Genomic DNA, 18,890 nt, shown 5'->3' on the forward strand with positions numbered 1-18,890 from the left:
ATTGAAAATATATTATGTGCCACCGCTTTAAGGTGACAAAAGTAATGGGGTTATAAGAGTCAAATAAATGACTCCTCCTTTTCACAATTCATACACCCTTCCTTTTCCCCCAAAAGAGCATAATCCAAAACAGTCCTTATATTAGAAGTTCTCAGTCCAGACCTCTTTGTTTGCTTCTTTGCTTTGGAAAATAACCATTGATGAGAAGGGACGGAGACAGGTCTCAGTCAGCCAAGTGACAGAAGTTAACCTCAGGGGTTTTATCAAAACTGGGACTAGTGTTTCAACTCTCCTCTTAGGAATGAAAAGAAACGAATGATCTCAGAGTTATCCTGACCAGTGAGAACTAGTATGCTTAGACAATAATCTCAACGCAATTCAGTGTATTTGGGCTTCGTATCGCTCAAAATTTAGTCAGCAAAACGAAAACCTATCTAGTTATTTTAATTGAAGTAGAATACAGGGAATTCTCTACAGAGATGGAAGAGCCAAGAAGCCAACCAGAGGATGATGAGACACTCTGGATCTCAGCAACAGCAGGTTGGAGGGACAAAAAAGGAGGGCAGGGTCAGCGGAGCCCCTCTGAGGGGAGCCAGCCCATGGGGGAGTTGACCAGCAGAACGGGGCCGTGCAGTGAAAGTGGAGACGTGGAGGAGACTTGTCTGGGGAGAGAACCAGGGCCACTTCCCTCCTCTCTTAGTCTTCTGCCAGAGCCTCCCCAAGGTCCAACACACCAAAAGCCCAGTTGGCAAGGGGAACCTGGGAAATGAGTTCCCTGCGATGCAGCGCAGAGCACAGGAAGGATGGGAATGGACCTGAGAGCAAACAGGCAAATGACTGGCAAGGGCTTCCTGTCCGCCTACTGAAGAGCCCGGAAATGCAGAACCTGCCAGCTCTCCTGGTCATCCAAACAGTCTATGGAAAGAAAGACTCAAAAGGGTATTTCACCTGCTAGATTTGACTTGATGCCTAGCTTTCCAAGTTGCATTCACTTCGAAGTTCTTCGTTACAGCAAAAGTCAAGCCCACCTGGCAAATCCCTCTGCTTTCACGACTGCCCCCGTCCCAGTTCCTGTAACCAGGCGCTGCTCCACCCTCCAAAGCTCCACAGCACTGTGGCCCACACTCCATCCACTCTCTTCCCCCAGGCCTGACCCAGATCTCCGCAAGGGCTGGGCCTGTCTTGTCCCTTATAGACAACGTGGTATCCATCATTGTGCTAAGCACGTGGTGTCCCTTCATAGAAGTTTATTCAATGAATAAATAAATGGATACAAGTAACCTCAGGAGACAAGCATGCGTCATGCACCACTGCAGAATTGTCTCAGGCTTTTTTTAAAGCACATCCAAAAAAAGAAAACTTTATACTAGCGTTTTCCAAAATGTAATCATTCATCCTTGTTAAGAGAAGTTACCTGTCAGAAAGGGTTCTATGAAAAAATAAATCGGCAACTTCAGCGGGTTTCTGTATTACAGAACTTCTTGAAGCTTTTAATAATATGCATTATACATCTCCGTAGGAGGAAAGAGTATAAAGCATTTCTCAAACATATTTGATCCAGACGTCCTTTTGCATCTATACTGCCACCCATGACCAACCAGCATTCGTGCCGCCATCCCCGCCTGCCCTGCCGCTCCTTGTGAACAGAACTCTGTGCGCGGGCAGTGACGCTGCCAGCCCAGAGGATGGAGCATGATCGGTTCTATGGCAACCCTGACAATCCTGGCCCTTTGCGAAGTGCTCACTCTCCTGGTCTCCCTTCCAGCTAAGAGCTGTCATGACCATGTCATCCACTGCTGGCCAAGGGGACACAGGGGAAGTCAGCTTGGAGGATTTGATTAGTTTCCTGCCCTGACAAAAGGATTGATGAATCTTTCTAGCTGCCCCCTTTCTTACTGCTTGTGATGCTGGCGTAGGGTGATGACATATGGAGCTGTGACTAGGGTTTCCAGGCAGAAATTCCCACCCATTCTCAGGAATTTTTTTTGCTTTCCCTTTCCCGAATCCCGAGATATAAACCGTTTTCTGTTCTCCACGATGAATCGTTTCCACAAAGTGACATCTGATACTACCAACCACCTGAGTTCAAGGAGCCAATTTCCCCAATTTCCCAGCCAACTTTTCTAGGGATTTGGGAACAGAAAAGTGAAAAGAAATCCTGAAATGGGCGGGAATTCCCACCCAGAAATCCTAGTGATAAATAGAAAAAAATGTCTAAGAGATACATTGTGAGTAGTACGTTTACTTCCCATTGTGTGTATTACTGGGTTCAAGGAGCCGATTTTCCCAATTTCCTGACCAACTGTTCTCGGGATTCAGGAATGGGAAAGCAAAAGAAATTCCTGAGAACGGACAGGAATTCCCGCCTGGAAACCCTAGCTGTGACTCTGTGGTGGTTTTAAAACACGGCACAAATCCTTTAATGCTTCTCCCATTGAAAGATGGTGTCTGTGTATATTGCCCTCTTGAATCGGGCAGGCCTGCGACTGCTGCGACCACACAATACGGCAGAACTGATGGCTGTGTGACTGCCACAGCAGGAACACTTGCCTTGGAGCCCTGAGTCTCCATGTACCAAACCGACACCCCTGTGTTGGTCACGCTGAGATGCCCAAGCCACAGAAAGAGGGTCAAGTATAAGCGGAGCAACTGAGAGTTTCCACGGAGCTTTCCTGACTCACTGTGGTCCAGGCACCAATGTTAGAGCACAGAAGCCTCTAAGATTCCAGCCTCTGGCTGTTCACATCTTCCCACCTGCACTGTGCCGTCTGAAATCCTACTCCACAGAATCTGTCAGTATCGCCCAAGGGTTGCTCACACCACTAACTGTTAGGGTGAATTGTTATATAGCGACAATCAGAATTGACTCTCTCAATCCTAAGGGAGAAGCCCAGGGGATCAGAGACATGCTGACCTAGAACCCCAACACCTCTAACCCTCAGCACCACCCCTCATGCTGGACTTCTTTGTATGTGAAATAATCACATATCTTTATTGCTTAAGCCACAGTTACTCGAAAGCATCCCTACGTGATGTGCCATGCTGCCACTCAGAGACCCAGAGGAAGCTCAGAGTTCTGATCCTTCTCACACGGGTCGCTGCATCAGCCAACGTACTGATCTTGCCATTTCTGGCCTCTCCCACCGTCCACACACGCCATACAGAATGATTTTTCTGTACCATACTCTGATCCCACCATTTCCTTGCTTAAAACCTTCAAAGGCTCCCCATCACTTTGCATAAGGGCAGGAGGCAACAGAATCATCTGGGAGAACTTTCTAAAAATCCAGAAGTCTGAGCCATTCCAGGCCCTCAGAATCAGGCGTGTGTCTGTGCCAACGCTGCCAGGTGATGCCGATGGGCAAGTCTAGTTACAAACCACTGAAGCCCTCTCTCACCAACCTCGTTCTCCCTCCCTCCAGACGGAACATAAAGCTTCCTCTTCTGTGTTCCCACAGGACTGCCTTGTTGACATTTCTACTATCATGTGACTTTTAAAATGTCCTATCACCCTCACCAGATAAGGAGACAGCAGAGGGCAAGGCCCCTGTCACACAGACCCTGTGTCCCCCAGCACCTGACACATGTCTGGAAAACACTGAGCCCTCATGGAATTCAGTGAACGGATGAATAAATATAGGACAACGAACTCCTCATGTTTCTGCCTTCTCAGGTAGGTTCTGTTTCCTCTGTAACTTTGCTCTCTCTGCCAACTGAGCAAACAAACCAGGGAAAATACAGACAACAGCAAATTAGACAAAAGTCTGAGGTTTATCATTTACTAGACCCTGGCTTAACCGGTCGAGGAGGCCTGAAAACCTAAGGGCCAATTCTTTTCGCTAACAATCGGGAAGCTGGAGAAATTAAGAGTTTTACAGAGCAAAGCACATTTTGAAACCATGCTGGCCTGTGACTTCACCTACACCTTGCAAATGCTTTTCTGACCATGCTGTGATTCGTCCCACTGGTCCTCAGCAAATAACCAAGGGCAACCTACTGGCTGGAACAAGTCCAAACAGCAGGTTTTAGCACAACAGTGCCTTCCCAAGAAACCAACTTAGCTATATCCTGCAGGATGTACTGGATGTGTTTCCGTAGTCGCAAACAGCGGGAAACCAAACCCCTCATTTCCCCACCCCCCCTTACCTGGGATGTACTTTATCCCACGGTCAAGGATATTTCTGTAAAACCAACTATGAGGTCTACTTCCTCGCAAACACACTGGGGAACACCACACTGACAAGGACTAGCTTAGAGCAGACATACTTAGTATCTGCCAGGTGCTGGGCTATGTACATCACACACTCTCTCATTTCACATGTACAACAGCCAGCAGGTAATATCACCAGTCCTGTTTTAGAGGAAACTAAGACAGTTAGACGACTTTTCCAAAGTTATACGGCGAGCAGTGGCAGACCTGAGGTTTAGACCAGGAACGGGGCGGGGCGGGGGTGGGGGGGCCTGCATGATCTCTTTCCATGGTCCCCTCCCTCTTGCCTTGCCGCACTCCAATACTTACCCTCTCTGTGCTCTATCAGGTGAGAAACAAGGAAAGTAACCTTTTCCTAAGCCTACACTAAACACTTTCTCAACATTAGCTCCTTTAATCCCCAGGCAATCTGGGAGGTGAATATTTCTCTCCCTGTTTCATAGAAACCCACTGAGACTCAGAGAAGTTACGGAATGTCCCCAAGATCACAGTTAGTGGCAGGTAAGGAATTAACAAAGACCATGCTCTTTCCACCCCACCATGCTGTCCCCTTCTCCACCCCAAATATGATAGGACTTTTCTGTTTTCCTTAAATGACAGATAAGCATATAACAAAGAGGAACTAATAAGAAAAGCAGCAGCTCTTGAGTTCTTAAGTCTCCAAAAATAACTAGCATCCATCCAGTGCTTCTCTGCTTAGATAACGCTTTCCAGATGTGTGAGCCTCACCACAACCTCCAAAGGTTAAGTACTAACAGTCCTGGTTTTCAGAGCAGGCGTTAAAGCCCAGATGGGTTAAATAAGTGCCTTCATCAACGTCAGCTGCTATTCAGTGCTTGCGGACGGACTCAGACCATGTCTTGGAGGCTGAAGGCCACCATCTCCCCCCCCCCCCGCCACAAGGAGCACTGTTTCTCAGGGCCTCTCCTAGTGGTTTAAGAAAAGAGGCAGAAAGAACACTGTTGTGGGAGAAGATTCCTTAACTCCTTGGATTAAGTTCTTTAATGTGTCTAGCTCTCCAAGGCAAGCTCAGAGTGACAAGCTACAATGATAGCTTGAGTCTCTCCTTAAGTCCACCCCTCTGCTGAACAGACAGACATTTTCCTTCCGTGACCCACACTTGGAGCGGCACTAGACTCACAAAACTCAAATGTCTGACCACAACCTGACTCCTGACCAAAAGGACAGATCCACCCCCAGGGAAGGAGGGGATTTGTGGAACATTCATGGCCAATCAGGCAGCACACACTCAAGTTCACTCTGAAAGCCGCTTATCACTCTAACAGATGAACGGGCCTGGCCGTCAAGCCTCGCTCCACTCCGTTTAGACCACAACTAGAGGGTGACTTCTCCACACCCATGACCGAGAGGACATTCTCCCTGCAAAAAGAATACGATGCCGCTTGTCTTCTTTCCAAAAATAATAAAAAGCCTAAATAAAGAAATCATAGGATGGTGGCAAAAATGTCAGCGACTGAACTTTCTGTGGTTTTGTTTCATTGTTTTCTGAAGTGTCGTTCATTGAGCACGTACATCTCAGATGCGACACTGAATGTTTTAGAAACATTATCCCATTTAACCTTCACAATAACCCTCTAGGAAATTATATTACAATCCCAATTTATAGATAAGGAAACCAAGTGGGCTAAGTAATGTTCATAAGAGCAACAGCTGGTTAGAAGCAGGGCTGAGATTTGAACCCAAGTTTGCCTGGCTCCTAAGCCTGGGTTTCTGTCCATGACACACCACCCCCCGCAAGCTTCCTACCACTCACTGCCTACCTTAGCACCTTACCCATTTCCAAACCAAAGGGCATGTGAACGTGTAGACAGAGGCAGCCCACCTTTGCCACCTGTTCAACTTCAAAAATATAAATTGGTGGTTTCTTAGTGTCTCCATTATCATTGGAATTAAGTCAAAGGGACTGAATTTTTGGAAATAAATCTGATCTATGTGAATCACAGGCCTAAAGATGCAGTGTGTTTTTTACACATGGCTGGACCCCATGGGTTGATTCTGTATTCAAGTTATGTTATTTAGGCAGGACGGGATATCATTAAAATGTTGTCATGTCGCATAAGACTTTAATTCTATATAATTTACTTTCTGCTGACTTTCTCCATAAGATTAAAAGCCTACATCCTCTCAAGTTAAGTGTCGGAGAGACTCTTCTTGTAACTTCTTGGTCTGGCCAGCCTTGTAACTTCTTGGTCTGGCCAGCCCACCCCAGCAAAAGACTGACTTTCCTCTGCGACCGTCCCAAGATCTGAGGTTTTATCTTTATAAGGAAACTGTTTCCTTATGTACATTCAGAAAAAGGCACCAGAAGGCCCTACCTCAGAGAAGAACTCGTCCATGAAAGCCGTGTTGTCAATGGCAATCTCAACCTCATCGGCGTCTTCATCCTGTGTCAGCTGCTTCTGTGAGACAAAAGGAGCAGGTGAGACCAAGAGCACAAGAAACAGCTGCTGACAGCATCAAATGCTCTCTGGGGACCAGGCGCCGTATCTGGCTTAAGCATTTCACCCATATAATCTCCTTTAACACTCAGAACAGCTCAGTGATGTGTCAAAGTCTGCTGGTACACTGTCGGAATTTAAATCCTAGTTCTACCACTTACTGATTTTTTGTGGAGTAGGGGAGGGGTGGGCAAGTTACTATCCTCTCTGTGCCTAGGCTTCCATATCTGTGAAACGCTAATAATAACACTACCTGCTTCATTGGGTTGCTTAAAACATCGATGAGAAAATGAATATTAAACACTTCTGCAGTGTCTGGCACACTGTAAGTGCTCAATAAAGTGCTAGGTTTGGGTGGTGGTGGTTGGGATTGGTGACGTTACTGTAACTCATTCCAGTCAGAGAATCAAAAACAGAGAGGTTAAGTAACTTGGCCAGAGTCACACAGCTAAAATGTGGAGATGGGCAGATTCTAGGTAGTCTTCTGGATTTGGAGCCCACGTTCCAGCCCCTTCTCCACACTGTTCAAATGCAGGATCCACTCTACCAGGGATCCATCCATATTAGAACAGATTCCAAAACACTAGCTTCCAATCCTCAAAGATTTTCCTATTTTCAGAGACCACCTATTGCAAAGGAAACAGCACAGTGTGATGTTCCCTGTCGCAGTTCATGTTCATAAGGAAAAGGAAGCTCTCCCCCCACCACCTCTGGGGACCCCAGCTTTCTTAACCTCATTCAACTTCCTCTGCAAAATCACCAAATGACTGTCCAAAGGAAGGGCTTCCCTCCCACCGAACACAAAGACCTCAGTACATTCTTGTACATTTTTCCCAACAAAGACCTTGTACATTCTTCCCAACACTCTTCACAGACCACTGCTGCACTGCACACTCCCCATTTTGAAGCACAGAGGGTGAACTGGCTGTGGGAGTGAAGGTGGGGAGAGGTAAACCCCCTACGCCTGCTTCTTCACAACCTTCAGTGGCCTATGGCCTTCTAAGCCAAGACACACCAGTCTCAAACACTCAGAGACTGAGTGTTTCCCATGAAAGCCACCAGGGACCTCTTTTCTTCACCTGCTGCCATCCCCCTGATCTGCAACAGAAGATAGAGTTACTGGGAATTCCTACTGAAATTTGGGGCTCTCCAGCCATCTGGGGAGTTTCTTTTGACTGGCGCCCCCATCATCTCATTCTCTGGCTTGTCTGGAACTGTCAGCCACCCAAGCCTAAAAGACACATTCCAAGGAGTTGAACTTGAGGGCTCCGCTACAGCCCCCATAATCATCTTCCTAAAATTTAGAACTGATCAGGTCCTTCTGCCACTTAAAGTCATTCAATGACAGCTCACCTCCTGGAACTGAAAGCCCCAATGCCTAAGAGCCTGTGGGGCCCTTTAAGGTCAGACCCCTCACATACACATTTCCCTATGACCAGACACTTGGAACTCCTGGCATTTCCTGGACACACCATTATTTCACATCACTGAACTGTCACATGAGAACTTTCTCCTGAAATGCATTCGTCCAGCTGGCAAAATTTTACTTAGCCTTTAAAATTCAATCTCGAACAACCTTGGCTGTCAACCTTACTTGACACTTCCCCGCCTGCATAATTTAAAACCTCCCTATGCTCCCAATGCCTTGTGTGCAAACTTCCATAGCAGCCATCACAGCCTGCTATTAATGACCCCGTCTATCCTTCCCTCACCGACTATACGCTCCTGGAGAGCAGAGTTGCTTTATATATCTACTAGAGTAGTTCCTTCGAGTGTGTGCCTGCCTGAACACCTTCCTTTGTGGAGACACCTCCTCGCCTTTCCCATGTGAGCCCGGGAAGGGTCTCCATCATGATCCAAGTCCCCCAAGGAATCTGAAATGTGATGTGAACAGAGCTGAGTCTGCCAGGGCAGCACCCACCAGAAATCTGCTAAATCCCCAGAGCTGTGCTCGTTTCTGTCCTTCCTAGGCCAGCCCTGGCTCAGAGCAGGTTCTGCAGACCTTCCCCAGTATTCTCTCAAAGAGCGGAACAGTATCCTAATACATTGCCATTCATTTAGCCAGAATCAGCTTTCGTCTCTTGGAATTAAAATTACTTGTGCTTGTCATTAATTCATTTATTCAACACGTATACTGGGCACTTACCATGTACGAGATATATTACAGAAATTCAGTCAATTTTAGATGAATAAATAACTAGCTTCCAGAGAGCCTGGCAGCCTACATTCACCCAGCAGTTTCTAAAGTGTGAGACAAAAGGCTCCCTTTATCAACTATCATCCCCGCTTGGGCCTCTCAGTGGCCTCCAGAGGCTCATCTGCCAACAAGGCTTTCCATGATCCTCACTAGAAACAGGAACCCATCTTCCTTTAGGAAGCATTTGTTGCAAGTTTCCTGACTTCAAAGATCTCCTAGAGACCCACACTGAGGGGAGATACCCCATGAGTATGTGTGCTCAGCTTTCTTCACACAGGCACACGTGCTAAGGAAGTGGGATGAGGCTACCACCTCCATGAGATGGACTAAGCATAGTTTCTGGAAGCTGGGGACAAGTGTCCTGGGGCGTGGGAGGCAGGCACCTAGCTCTTCAGCATGTCATAAATGTGTGAGACCCCCTGGAATATGTCCAGGGAGTCCCGTTGACAGAGCCAGCTCTTGGCTTCCAGCAGACTCTGGCAGGGCAGCCTGGTCCATCTCACGTAGTGAGACAATGCATGAACGGGGGTGGGGAAGTCTCACAGCCTAGGTCCAAAACTTGTTACAATTACTGGCTGAGACCTCCGTCGAGTCCCTTACTGCTCTGAGTGTTTAACCTGTAAATGGTCAAACACCACACACCTTATCACTCTCAGGAGGACTGGGAGAGATCACATATGGAAAGCTTCTAGCACAATCCTGAGCACACACCGGGGCCTCATAAATGTCAGTTTCCTCATCATCTGGCCATAAAGATGTGAAACCTAAAGGTGAGATCTCCTCCACAAGTTCCCACACTAAAGGCTAAGATCAATTCCATGAGTCATTGACAACCACGGTTCTATAACATGCTCCATCCCGTACTAGACACTGAGGATCTGGTTTAACATTTCTGAGCCTCAATTTCCTTATCTACAAAGCAGGAACAATAGTGCCTACTGGGGCCCTTGTGAGGGTTATACAAGATAATCTTTTAAAGTTCCTTATGCAATGAATAGCACACAGTAACAACTTGATAAAACAGCTATCTATAGGATCTTGCCAGTCAATGTCTCTTTAACCTGAGTCTAAGTACTTTTAAATAGGAAGGGGGAGGGCGAGATATAGGACTTCTAGAGCTGCATGCACCTTACAGATTTTATCACTAAATCCCCTCATGTAGAGATGGGCAAACCAAGGCCCACGACTGAATAATGAGTTACTTATACAGCCAGGAATAGAACACAGGTTTCCTGATTCCCATCTTCCCATGCAGTTTCTCCTACAGTAGTGTGCTGCTTCCAAAAATACAAAATAACAACGTCAATAATAACAGCAATAAACTGTAGATCAGAAAATTCAAGGAAGAGGCCATAATCGCAGGTTATCTCAATGCGGGTATCTGGAGTGCCGTGACACTGGAACTGCCAGGCTTCTCCAAAAGGGGTCTAACAGATCCCAGGGCCAGGGTGCTCTTACACCCTGAGGTCTCTTGAGCCTCAGGGACCCCAGAGCCAAAGGAGGCACACAGGGCCCTTGATCTTCAGCCCATATGTCTGAGCACAGCCAAAAAGAGAACTTCAGCATCTTTATCAAAGAATCAAGGTGTGTGGTAATAGGAACGTTATAGTAGCTGCAACAGCAGCCACAGTAAAAAAACGTGCGTGAGAACCACAAGCTCAGCCACCCGCTTCCTCTCCGCACGCCCCCACCCCAGCCTCCTGCTGCCCCTCCCACCAGGAGATGAGAGATTTTGCCAATGACTCAGGCAGCACTGAGCTAGAACCCAGGACGGGCGTATCAGCAACTCCCACCTCTCAAATGTGCCCCCAGATTCAGTGAGGGCAGCTAGGGCTACAACCATCTCTTTGGACAAAGAGCGGAAAGATTTCCGGGGCCCAGAACTCAGTATAAAGTGACTTGACCTGAAATTCGTCTCCCTCAATGCTCACTGCCTTTCTTTCAATTGCCTTCTCTGTCATCCCTCGTCTATTTCATTGCGGGTCCCTCTTCAGAAGCTCCTTTAATGAAAACATTTGCCCTACCTGGTGCTAGGTGGCCACAACACTCTAGTGGCTTCGCACACACTGTATCAATGAAACCCACCTAGATTTTGAGAACCTGCAGGTCGGAGAAGTTCTGAGTTATTCAAGGTTTCCCCTATTGATTTTCAGATGCGGGCCTCAAGCATCAGCTGTCCGTCCTAAGCCCTTGCTTACTGCACTGCACGCTGTCAAACAGCCCACCACTGAGAGCAGCCTGGAGCAAGCAGAGCAGCAGCCAGGCCTGCAGGAAGCACACATGCTGGGAGAGAGGGTCTGGAGGCCCTGGGCACAGCACTTGTCTCCTTTAGGCTTTGGTTTTCCCACCAAATGAGCTTAGCTTTCCAATGAGGTTTTCTGGAACCCCACTCAGGGAAGTCACGGAAGTGGGAGTCAAGCAGGTGGGTCAGTCTGCCCAGCTTCACTTTCATCTGCTTTATACACTTAAATAACATTTCATTTTAAGAAAGAGTCCTGTTGTAAAGAGAGGAAAGAAAGGGGGGAAAAAAAGAAGGAAGGAAGCAGGCAAGTTTGGCTAGCTAGCTGGAAAACCACTAAAGTAAATGGATGGATGGCTTCTATAGAAAAGAAAGAGAATAGGGAGTGCCCTCACTCCTTTCCAAAACATGGCTGCAAACAGGTTATAATCATCAGCAATTCCATAATAAGGGTCATTACAAATCAGAATAGCAACACAGGAGGAAAGGACAAAGAAAGAAAAGGAAACTATCCCAAAGGAAGAGATGCCATTCGCAGGCTCCCTGATTCTCTCCCTGCCACAGATACCACACCCCGGGGAAGACCAGAGGGTCCCAGGACAAGACAGAAGGGCCAGGAGCTCTCTGCAAAGTTTCAAGGTGAGGGAAATAAAAATAGAAGGGAAGGAACAAGCAGTCTGGACTGGAAAGGGACATCTGGTCCCTAACTTCCCAAGGCAGGGGTATTAAAGGACTGTGGCTGATGGTGGCGGGGCCTCCTGGCACAAGCAGGTGACCACACATTCTTGCACCTCATCTGGCCTCTCCACATTTAAACAGCTCTTTGCTCCGGAGATACATACTCTTCTTTATAAACCCAGATTGGCTCCCAATACATTTGATTCAAAGAGACAATGACATGATTTTTCTTGTCCTGCCTGCTCACTTCCCCCACCTGCCTCCCTCTAGGATGAGGTCTGTGGATTCCAAAGACGAACACCTCCATTTCCAGAACTTCCAAACACTCACATAAACATACCAGCGACACACAGAGCTGCCCAACATCTGGTTTTTCCAGTCCCTCTTCTTTGAGTAAAAGAAGCCAGAAATTCTGAGTAAGCATGGCAGCTCTCAATAGGCACGCAGTGCTCTCTGTTCCCCATTTAGAGTCCGATGACCCATCTCCAATGCCAGCTGTCCCTCCTACTGTGTGTTACCTTTCCAGCAAAACCCTCCCAGAGGGAACACTTCCCCTTTCTGCTGAACTGCATCTTCCCCAACACTCTTGTCAGATGAATCAAGAGGAAATACATGGATGAAGATAACCTCGGTGAGCCTCACACTTTTACTTTCAAGATGTTATTCTAGCTGAACAATTTGAGGCAAGAATTGGCCCTATTTGGAAGATAAAGACACTGAGGAATAAACTCACTACCAAATTAGCCCAAGGCCAGCGAATTGGTGTGAAACAGGGCCCAGTAGGCAGGCCCATAGTGGAGGCCTCTCCAGTCCCTGGCCTCACCTTTCCTTGACCTACCTACAGTTTAACAATACATCATCCCCCTGCTTCTTGAGCTTGGAATATCCCTTATCCCACCCGGTTCCCTTTTTTAGGATATTACCCTGAAACTTATGATTAATATCCTTAGGCTTATTGATCACAATCTCTATGGTCTAGCATTCTTTCCAGGCTCCTCCCATCATTGTTCCTGGGTTCCCTAAGCCACCAGAGAATCAGTGGCCAGAGGGAAGGCTCCTTGCAGACCCCCTCACAACCACCACACAGCCTTTAGAGAAATACCCAGATTTTCCCTTAAATACCCAAGCCGGACTGAGAATGTTACGGCAGTTTTTGGAGGTGTTAACCCTCTGCCTTCCCAGATCACCAGTGCTCTGATAATAAACATTTGTTCTATGACCCAACTCCTGTGTCGGTTTATTGGCTGAGCAGTGCAGGCAGCATGAGTCCCGGAGTCGTCTGGCCTCCGGTTTCAGGTGGACGACTGGACAAGAGCCAAAGTTCATGATGACCCCACTCCATGCTTTTTGCCATAACAAAAATATTACTAATAGATAATATGTGTGTATTTCGTTGCAAGCACTCATGTGGTTTCAAATATATTATCTGATTCTCACCTCAACCCTAGGAGGGACAAATATTACTTTCTCCATTTACAGATGAGGCAACTACTTAATTGGGTTAAATAACTCGTCCGAAATGATTCAGCTAATAATGGTAGCCTTAGGACTCAAAAGCAGGTCTGTGGGAGCCCAGGCCCCTGTTCTTACCCTCTGCATTCCACCTGAAGATGCCCTTCCACTCTGCTTGGTAACACACTCTTGCTTATTTCAGGGGACACTGCAATATCAATAAAATTAAGTTGGACTAATCTGTATGCATGAATGGAAACTGGTGTATATAATGAATACTGGCATATATAATCCTATGAATGTGCACGTGTATAGAGATACAGAGATACGTCTGACTGAGTTAAAAACACATCTCTGCTACTTACCGTGTTTCCCCCAAAATAAGACCTACCCGAAAATAAGCCCCAGTTAAGATCGTCAGCCAGACGGACTCATTTAGTACATTATGTTCCAGGAGATGACATGATTTGAATAAATGTAGATTGTTGTACATGAAAAGAATAAGACATCCCCTGAAAATACACCCTAATGTGTCTTTTGGAGCAAAAATTAATGTAAGACTGGTCTTATTTTCGGGGAAATACAGTAGTAGCTATATGATCTTAGACAAGTTTCCTAATTTGTAACATGAATAATCTACTCACAGAACTGTTGTGAAAATTAGTTAATGTATGTGAAATGTTTAGATCAATGCTGGGTACATATTAAATGTCCAAGACCAGGCCATCTAAAGCAGAGATCAGGCCTTGTTTTCTCTAAAGAGAGTTTTTGCTAAAAATGCAACTCTAAAGTCAATTCTCAGAAGGTGACAGTAGGTCCCTCAGAATAAACTGAAATTTAGTTCATTTATTTGAATGAAGTCATTTCTCTACTATATGCATTTAAAGAAATAAAGCTCCCTGTGAATTCTGCTACATTTCTCACAAATTTTGTTATTTACAACTCTCATTATCATTCGTTTCTAAATAGTTTGTCATTTCCATTTTGTTCTCTTTTTAACACAATTATTATTTAGAAAGGTGTTTTTAAATTTCCAAAGCAGGAATACCTGGGGAGGACTATTATTATATTGTGTTAATTTCTAATTTGTATTATGTCTTTGTCAGGGAATATGGCCTATATTTATTGAGACAGGTTAGTTAGTATGATTGCTATTGCGGGGGGGATGGGGGGGGCGGTGGACTGATGAAATAAACAAACAAACAAAAAAAAACAGCCATATCCTGAAACTGGAGGTCCTGGAATCTCTCCTTCACTCCAGGACAGAGAAATGAGAATATGCCTTGAGGTTAATAATCTGTCCGGACAAAGGAGCAGATCTGATAGGAATAGGTTGGTTCGTTAATCCCTTCAGGATGAGCAAACAGGACAAACCTGATAAATGAATTCTACTAGAAGGCTCCAGCCCCCTTCCCCAAGCAGGCAAGGGAAGGTATAAAAATAAGAGCTTTTGCCTCAGTCACTGGGCTTCCCAGTTTCGGGTACCCCTCCCGCTCGGAAGCTGCAACCTCTTCTCCTGCCTCTAATAAACTATCTTCCTTTACAATTTTTTGCCTCTCCCTGGTCATGTGTCTATTCTTCGGCTTCATGAGACAGGATCCCGTCCCACACCCAGAAACTGTCAACAGATCCCACATCATTTACATCATTTGGGGGCTCACAGAAAAAATATTCCGGCTTCAATATGACTTCACATTCTGTGGAATTTGACATTTTCTTGTGTCCTAATACATAGTCAATATTTTTAAATCTTCTATGTGTATCTGAAAAGATCTTGCATTCATTTGCTGGATATAAAAATCATCAAAGTTTCACCCCCACGTGCCAAGTTAATTCCTACCCAAGTTAATTCCTATCTGTTTTTGCTTCGGATCTGAGCTAGGTCTAGAGAACGAGCAGTGAGTGAAAAGGGATGGAAGTTCACCTAAATAAAGGAAGGAACAAAAAAACAAAAATGCCCACTGGGTTGGCATTATCTACACTGAAGAGTAATCTGTGGTTAGGTAGGTTAATTCATCCAGAATCACACAACTAGTAAGGAGTAGGGTTTCCAAGTAGGAATTCCCGCCCGTTCTCAGGAATTTTTTTCACTTTCCCGTTCCCAAATCCTGAGAAAAGTTGGTGGGGAAATCGAGAATTGGCTCCTTGAACCCAGGTGGTTGGTAGTATCGGCCGTCACTTTGTGGAAACGATTCATCATGGAGAACAGAAAACAGTTTGTATTTCGGGATTTGGGAATGGGAAAGCGAAAAAAAATTCCTGAGAACGCATGGGAATTCCCACCTGGAAACCCTAGTAAGAAGCAAAGCCAGGACTGACTGCTTGGTCCAATGCACTGTTCACAGTGTATTAACTTAGAAAAGGATCTTGGGGTCTTATAATCAACCACCACACCCTTCTCCTTCTCACTACAACGTCCCATCCAGAGTAACAGATTCATTTGTTCATTCATTCACCAGGCAGCATTTATTACACACCTATCCTTTGCCAAGCAGTAGTACAGACCCTAGAGATACACAGACCCAACTCAGCAGCCCCTGCTCTCCCACGACCACACTGTCTCAGATGGGCGGCAGACAGGCACACAGGTTACTACAGCTTCCCATGTGAGTGATGATGACACTTGGTACAGGTACTGTATACCCAGGAGCAGATGGGGTGCCCAGCATCACCTGAATTCAAGGCAGAGCCTGGGGAAGACGGAAGCCTATTAAAGAATGTGTGCATTTTAACTATATTAATTCTTCCTATCCCTGAACATGGAATGTGTTTCCATCTATTTATGTCTTCTTTCATTTCTTTCTTCAGTGTCATATAATTTTCTGAGTACAGATCTTTTACATCTTTGGTTAGATTTATTCCCAGATATTTTATAGTCTTTGGAGCAATTGTAAATGGAATTGTTTTTTTAATTTCTCCTTCTGCTATTTTGTCATTGGTATATACAAATGCAACTGATTTCCGAATATTAATTTTATATCCTGCTACTTTACTAAATTCATCTATCAGCTCTAATAGTTCCTTGGTGGAGTCTTTAGGGTTCTCTATATAGTATCATATCATCTGCATATAATGATAATTTTACTTCCTCCTTACCAATTTGGATGCCTTTTATTTCTTTCTCTTGTCTGATTGCTGTGGCTAGAACTTCCAGCACTATGTTGAATAGAAGTGGAGAAAGTGGGCAACCTTGTCTTATTGCTGATCTTAGGGGGAATGGTTTTAGCTTTTCCCCATTGAGTATGATGTTAGCTGTGGGTTTGTCATATATGGCCTTTATTATGTTAAGATATGATCCCTCTATTCCCACTTTCTTAAGGGTTTTTATCATAAAAGGTTGCTGTATTTTATCAAATGCTTGGTGGGATTGCAGATTAGTGCAGCCACTATGGAAAACAGTATGGAGGTATCTCAGGAATCTGAAAATGGAACTACCCTATGATCCAGTAATTCCACTCCTAGGCATCTACCCGGAGAAGTCCAAAACTCCAATTCAAAAATCTGTATGCACTCCTATGTTTATTGCAGCACTTTACACAATACCCAAGATATGGAAAAAACCGAAATGCCCATCAATAGACGACTGGATTAAGAAGCTGTGGTACATTTATACAATGGAGTATTACGCAGCCATAAAGAAGAAAGAAATCTTACCATTTGCAACAACATGGATGGATCTAGAGAACATTATGTTAAGTGAAATAAGTCAGAAAGAGAAAGACAAGTACCATATGATCTCACTTATATGCGGAATCTAAAGAAAAGAATATGTGAATGAACTAATCAGAAACAGTTTTGGGGACACAAAGAAAAAAACCGAGAGTTGTTAGATGGGCGGGGGGGGGGGGGGGGGGATAAGGGGAAAGGTGAAGGGATTAGGAAGCAGCTGGTAACCACAAGATGGCCTCAGGGTTTTTTGAAAATTAATTTGGGGAACATATTCAATAATGTTGTAAAGATTTTGTTGGGTATCCGATGGACATGTGTCCTATTTGGGAGACCACCTCAGGGATACTGTGGATGCCTGATCATGGCATTGTACACCAGAAGCTAAACAATAATGAATGCCAACTATAATTTTATATATATAATGTGATGCCTGGGTGTGAGGTCGGAGGGATAGTGGATGGGGGGAGGAGGGTTCACAGTGTGAGGGATATAAATGATGAACGTCTAAGTATTACCTTGTCTTGTACACCTGAAACTAATAAATTTAAAAAAAAAAAAAAAAAGAATGTGTGCAGTGACTCCTTGGAGAAATATTGAAGGTTGAGCAGATTTACCAAAGAATACCTACAGTAGGAAGGCCATTGGGGTGAGAAGACCATATCTTTCTCTCTCCTCCCAGTGCCGTCTCCAATGCCAGCTGTCCCTCCTTCTATGTTACCCTTCCAGTGAAACCCTCCCAGAGGGAACACTTCCCCTTTCTGCTGAACTGCATCTTCCCCAACACTCTTGTCAGATGAATCAAGAGGAAATACACAGATAACGATAACCTCGGTGAGCCTCACACTTTTACTTTCAGATGTTATTCTAGCTGAACAATTTGAGGCAAGAATTGGCCCTATTTGGAAAATGAAGACACTGAGGAATAAACTCACTACCAAATTAGCCCAAGGCCAGCGAGTTGGTGTGAAACAGGAAAGCTCAAGTCCCCTTTCATTCCTTCTCCCCTACCTTAGCCTTCTTCACCCTTTTCTGACTTCCTTCTCTACACCTCTCTCCCCCATCCCCCAACACCCCCCAAAAATTGGATTCTTCAGGATACAGAAAGGAGGCAGGAACTAATGTCTTCTCTAGTCCATCCTCACTCAGCCTTCTCCTCAACCCTTCCTTTCAGCCTGTCCCACAAGGCCCCTCCCCATCATAATCCTAGAAGAACACTTCATTAACAGTTCAATAGATAACTGTTTTGCAAGCATCCCACACGTGCTGAGGACTCTTCTAAGACATTCTTCTGTGCTCTGTATTTATCAAATCATTTAATCTAACAACAATCTTCCAGGGACACTTCCCATCTGACAGCTGAGAAAACTAAACAGAAAGATGACTAGTAGACTAAGCCCAGAGAGCCAGTGTCACAGGCTTTGTTCTCAACCCTCGCGGAGTGAAGCCTCCTGACAGCCTCGCCCACCCCAGCTGGAGCAAGCACGTCGGCCACAGCCTCCGGAAAGGCTCTTCCAAAGCGCTAAGGTAAAAGCAGATGCCAGGAGCACAAGGCCAAGAAAAACAAGCAAGAAGGAGCTGTCCCGACCAGAGGAGACTAAGGAAGGATGACAACTAACTGCAATGTGGTGTCCTAGACTGGATCCTAGAACAGAAAAAGGAACATGAGTGGAAAAACTAGTGAAATCCCAACAAATTCGTGAATAGTAACCTACCAGTATCAGATTCTCAGTTTTCACAAATAGAGAAAACCGGGTGAGGGGTAGACAGGAACTCTCTGTACTATCTTTGTAACTTTTCTGTAAATCTAAAATTAGTCTAGAATAAAAAGTTTGTTTAAAAGAAAAGTTAAATCTGATGCCTTACCAAATTGCCCTAACCCAGACAGCTAAACATACCCAGACAGTATACGGTCCACTAATCTCTTTATATGGAGATTGAACTTCACTCTTGTCTTCAGACTGGGGACGGGAAACATTGCTGTGGAAA

General features: G+C 45.3%; 1 protein-coding gene across 13 annotated transcripts in view; it reads right to left on the reverse strand.

Annotated features, from left to right (window-relative positions):
* The window catches only part of STX3 (syntaxin 3), a 43,568-nt gene that overhangs the window by 18,290 nt on the left and 6,388 nt on the right, over positions 1 to 18,890 (reverse strand). For all 13 annotated transcript variants that reach the window (XR_013994321.1, XR_013994322.1, XR_013994323.1 and 10 more), the window contains exon 2: positions 6,547 to 6,630. Coding sequence is in view for 9 of the 13 variants with exons in the window: in XM_081064392.1 (XP_080920518.1) it covers positions 6,547 to 6,630 (84 nt within the window). In the remaining 4 variants the exon portion in view is untranslated. The remainder of the gene's footprint in view (positions 1 to 6,546; positions 6,631 to 18,890) is intronic.

This window comes from Rhinolophus hipposideros, assembly GCF_964194185.1.
Source record: "Rhinolophus hipposideros genome assembly, chromosome: 10".
In the NCBI taxonomy this organism is placed as follows: Eukaryota; Metazoa; Chordata; class Mammalia; order Chiroptera; family Rhinolophidae; genus Rhinolophus; species Rhinolophus hipposideros.